Source organism: Ruditapes philippinarum, unplaced genomic scaffold (assembly GCF_026571515.1).
Source record: "Ruditapes philippinarum isolate M1 unplaced genomic scaffold, ASM2657151v2 ctg8559_1_1_1_1, whole genome shotgun sequence".
Lineage (NCBI taxonomy): Eukaryota > Metazoa > Mollusca > Bivalvia > Venerida > Veneridae > Ruditapes > Ruditapes philippinarum.
The window spans coordinates 29,911-34,957 of record NW_026858194.1 but is presented as its reverse complement, the minus strand read 5'-3'; the positions used below and the strand labels follow the sequence as shown (position 1 = coordinate 34,957).

The following is a 5,047-nucleotide window of genomic DNA, read 5'->3' as shown; positions in this document are numbered from 1 at the left end:
TTATTTTAAATATACACAGGTAAATGAATAGACCGTCTTCTAAAAAAACAAGGGGAAATTATCTTAGTTTTACGTTTTCAAGTAGGAATACGTGTATAACAGAAACAAAGAAGAATCGAGATTAAAAAAAAGATAACACGAGCAACTAAAGGTTACATTGAACAGTAATTTTTATCAAAGTTTCGTTTTCGTAAGAGAATAAATATACATGAGTAAGCATTAAACTTCCGTAAAAAGGCGACCTTATTGTCTTATTCTTGGAAGGTATTTGGTTAGTGTATTATTAGCAAGTCTATTCAATTGAAATGAATGCATAATGTCCCGGTACAAAGCAAATAATTGCATGTTTTAAAATTAAACATACATATACTTTTGAGGCATTTATTATTCAAACCAAATAATGCGGCCGGTTTTATCAATTCCATTCAATGTTTACTTCCTTTTAAAATATACAAGCTTTTGTGAATTTTAAAATATTTAGTCCGAGGATTGTATTTAAATTTAAAAATAAATAAATAAAGATTTAATGACAATACAGCTTATAAGCTATGTATGTATTATATGCTATTAGAATGTTTCCTGCTTCCAGTTTCATTTCATAAAATAAAGTTAAACGTAAAATTTCAGCAACCGTTAATTGAACATGTATATTTGTACTTTCACAGAGAGCAAAAACCTGGACAAGTTTCGGATGATGTTTCTTTACTTCCTTGAGCTTAAGTTTCACATAAAACTTCCTCCTTAGTCAAAAATCATTATTCTTCAGAGATAGCAAATCTTTTATCTTCCCGATCGGAACACACAAGGTGACTTCATAAGTCACTTCTTATGGACTTGCCGGAGAATGCCGAATTGTTACAAATACTATAACTCACATGGTCATACTCAGAACGCTATCTTCATGACTTTTTAGAGTGCACACTTGTTATCCCGCACCTTTTGGGTGCCAAAAATTCTTCCTTTTAAATAATTATCCCCTAAAATTCAGTCTAAAATCAGGGGGCCCCCTGATTCTTTTTTTGGGTTTTTTCCCAATAATTTTTTAAAAATGATGAAAAATTTCAACTTAAACTGACTTTTTAAAATGTTCAGAGCAAATTTGCCTATTTCTTGCTTTTTTGGGCATTTATACAGGGATGAACGGGGTTATAACCGGGTACAACCCCTCGATATATATTAAAACTATAAAACACAATCCCCTAAAATATCTCATAATTAAATCTTTTGGGCAAAATTTTTTCCCAATTTATTATGGGGCAAATTTAACAATAAAATTTTTTTTTAAATTTGCATTTTGTAATAAATTGAATTTATGAATGTAATACATTTGCTCAACACACTTTCTCTTTTTAATTAATTCAGATAATGAATAACGTGAGACTTTTTTTAAAAAATATTTTAAAATAATTATATAAACCGGGGGAAAAGTTTATATAACCCTTTTTACCCCAATCCTGAAGGGCAATTTTGAAATTGAAATGGTTTTTGGAAAAATATGGGGGGAAAAAATAGTTATTTTTAAACCCAAAAAATAAAATATCACCGACGTCGGTGCGGTAATATGAAACTTGCAATGACATTTTTTCAATATGACATAGCCTCTATTTGTACCACAAATACATATTTTTGTGGAGTTTGTTTATATTGTCTTAACTTATTTCTTCCTATTGTTTTGTTATAAAGAAACTTGATTTCGTTTTTTTAGATTTGCTCTGCTTAAGTTACCGTTTATAATTTTTACCTGTCCTGAACGTAAAATGGTTTAAATTTTTGAAAAGGGGACCAAACCATATAAAAAAGGTTTTTTTTGTTTTTTTAAACAGAGGGAACTTTAATAAATAAAATTTTCAATTTAAAAATTTCAGTATTTAACTCAACGGTAAAGTTATATTTCATTTGGTAAGCATTTATTTATATACAATTTAATCTAATTTTTTCTTACATAATGAGTTTCGGAAAATTATGGGTTTTTTTCTCTTAAATTAATATGAAAAATAGAAATCACTCGAATGTATTATTCTGATTGCATCTTTTACAATTATTGAATCTAAAGATTCTTGAATAAATATATCATTACAAACAAAATGGTCTTATACAGTAATATAATTTTATTACAGGATGCCTTTTTAAACACAACAGAGAAAGAGATGGACGTCACACTTCGGGTTATCTTTCTACTGTGTTTATGTCAACTTATTTCACCTACAGCTGCGACTCCGTCGGACAGCAAATTAGAAAAATGTTCCTGGTGTCCAAGTTGTTATTGCAAGGACGAATCTGTGTATACTAATGGTTCATATTTGTTGCTTGTGAATTGCACTGATGCTGGCCTTACGTCCGTTCCAACAAATATTCCGTCGAATACCACAGTTCTCACCCTAAACGGTAACAATATCACGAAAATTGGTCCGAGATCATTCGAACACTTATCGAAATTGCTGTATCTGGATTTATCTAAAACTGGCTTAACTTCTTTACATAGTGAAACATTTGCAGGACTTGGCAACCTTAGAACCCTTGAACTAAATGGAAATAAGATACGCTACAAAATCAAGTGTATTCCTGACGGAGTTTTTGCAGAACTCAAATCTCTAACACGCCTGAACTTACAGCAAAACTTTTCCGCTGATGATGTTGAACCAAAAGAGCAATACCCCACTAAGGCTCTTTCAAATCTAAATTTTCTAGAAGAACTGCTTATTGACGGCTTGCAAAACCGGACATTTGCTAACCACATGGAGAAAATGAAACGTTTAACGTCACTAACACTTAATGGTTTTAATGGACGCTGTTCTGTAAAGAGTATAGACCCAAAAATGTTTAAGTTCTGTAAGCGGATAAGCAGCTTCACAATGATTCAAAATTTTCAAGTTGAATTTTGTTCAACAAGACCTTTTGAAGAAAACTTTCAGAATCCTTACATTTTTTTATTTAAATTTTTTAGATTTCCCGATATCAAAATTGATGGGGTTTGAAATAATTTAACCTTCCCGGGTCAGAAGCAAAATTGCAGAATTGAGGGTTATAAAAATACCCTCAAAATACAGCGAATTGGGATTACAATTGAAGTTTGGGGGCATTCAAAATTTATGAGAAAATTTTTTGGCCTTCTCTACCCTTTTATTTTAAATCGTTTAGCAACTACGAACGAGGGCCTTGCATACCCTTTCCCAGAAACATTTAAAAGGTTCTTTCTATTTTTAAAAATTTTAAAATGGTTTTTTTGGGGGATTTCCCATTTTAAATTTTTTCAAACAACAGATTTTTCCCAATTTTACATTTATAAATCTTCTATGGGAAAGTATTAAAAATTTAGAATTTTTATTTTTTGCTTTTAGGAAAAAGTCAAAAAAAAACTCTTTTCAACGGATGAAATGAAAAAAAGGAAAAAAATTGGGCACTAAATCATTTAAATTTGTATTTAACCATAATTTAAACCATTTTCTAAGGGGGAATTAAAGCAAAAAAATGGTTTTTTAATGGGCCTTTACTACTCCCTTTTAAAACCCCAGAAACGGGTCGTTGATTTTTTGGGTTTCAAGGTTTATAATTGGGGATACGAAAGGGAATTTTAAAAGACCCCATTTTTGTTTTGTAACCAAAACCCCCTTACTAAAATTAAAATTTTAGAAAAACATTAATTTTTGGGGATTGGGACGGAAACATTCAAGGGGTTAAGGGCCTTTTGGGAAACTTTTAATTTTTGGGCCCGGGAAATTTTTGCCAAAAATTTTTTGTCATTCCAGATGTTTTTCATATATTACCAAATCTTTTGTCTGTGAATTTATCGGGAAACTTTCTTGAAAATGCTTTTAGAAATGACTTACAGGGCGAAATATTTAAGAATCAGGCAAAGTTAGAATTTTTAGACATATCAGACAATAAGATAAGGACCTTACCTCAAAAATTCTTTACAGGTCTTAAAAGATTGATGAAATTGTGCATATCGAACAATTTTCTTCTGACTTTTGATGTTAAAATTAACCACATGAATTGGTTAACTTGGTTAGATATCAGTAATAACCTCCTGGTAACAATTGCCACAAGCACCAGGGAAACTCTTCTGACATTATCCCATGACACAGAGCATGACTTGTCTGTTAATTTACAGAATAACAAACTAGTTTGTTCGTGTTCTTATATTAGATTTGTCAAGCAATTCTCAGAGATGACACAACATTTTCGACGGCTAAAGTCGTACACTTGCAAATACGAATCGGGTGTTACAAAGGATTTAGCGTACGCGAAAACAATTTATGAAACTCTTCAGAAAGATTGTGCCGATTATAAAGTAACTATAATAACTATAACCTCACTTTCCTTTCTACTTGTTCTAGTAGTCGTTGGATCTTGCATTATCTATAGATATAGGTGGAAACTTCGCTATTTATACTACTCTGCAAAGATGAGGCATCGGGGATACACACCTGTGGACAGTAGCAATGATGATACAACTGAGTTTGCCTACGATGTTTTCATATCATACAGTGACTCCAACAGGAGATTTGTGAAAAATGTTCTTGTACCTGAATTAGAGGCAAAAAGGCACCACGTAAGAGTTATGGATCATATGCGTGATTTCATTCCTGGAAATTTCGTTGTCGACAATTTTTATTTAATTTTCAAAAACGAAAAATTTAAGAAAGACCATGATTTTTCATGATCCCGATTTTTTTGAGAAATTTCGTGGGCGGGCCCTGAGTCACTTTTTGCAAAAAGAAAATTTGGAGGCTTTTTTCACACAGAAAGGAACGTGCCTGTTGGTTTTGAATTCTTGAACCTGGGACAGTTTAAAAAGGGTTACCCCCCCCGGGAAATAAAGGATTTTTGGCGAAACCCAAAACCCTACCTAGAACTTCCCCCGAGGAAACCCGGACATTTAGGAAAATCCTTTTCTGGGATAGGGTGAGAATCCTTTATTATTTCAATTTGTTTTTATAACTTTTGGGGATTTTTTAAAGTTGTAAATAAAATTTTTTCACCGAAAAATTTTTAAACAGTTTTTTAAAAGAAAAACGTACGGGAAAAATATTTTTTTTTTGCAAAT

At 31.6% G+C, this 5,047-nt stretch overlaps 1 protein-coding gene across 1 annotated transcript; it reads left to right on the top strand.

The window, feature by feature from the left end:
- Positions 1 to 1,877: 1,877 nt before the first annotated feature.
- LOC132752454 (slit homolog 1 protein-like) lies at positions 1,878 to 4,663 on the top strand. The gene is made up of 3 exons (XM_060742780.1): positions 1,878 to 1,899; positions 2,118 to 2,841; positions 3,747 to 4,663. Exons 2-3 carry the CDS (start codon positions 2,148 to 2,150, stop codon positions 4,661 to 4,663), a joined length of 1,611 nt encoding a protein of 536 aa, XP_060598763.1. The 5' UTR covers positions 1,878 to 1,899; positions 2,118 to 2,147.
- Positions 4,664 to 5,047: the final 384 nt, after the last annotated feature.

Bases quoted from the DNA above. Each gene is read 5' to 3' on its own strand.
- LOC132752454 (XM_060742780.1), top strand. From the start codon at position 2,148: ATGGACGTCACACTTCGGGTTATCTTTCTACTGTGTTTATGTCAACTT. The intron at 2,842-3,746 runs GCAGCTTCACAA...TTGTCATTCCAG, and splicing joins TAAGTTCTGTAAGCGGATAA to ATGTTTTTCATATATTACCA.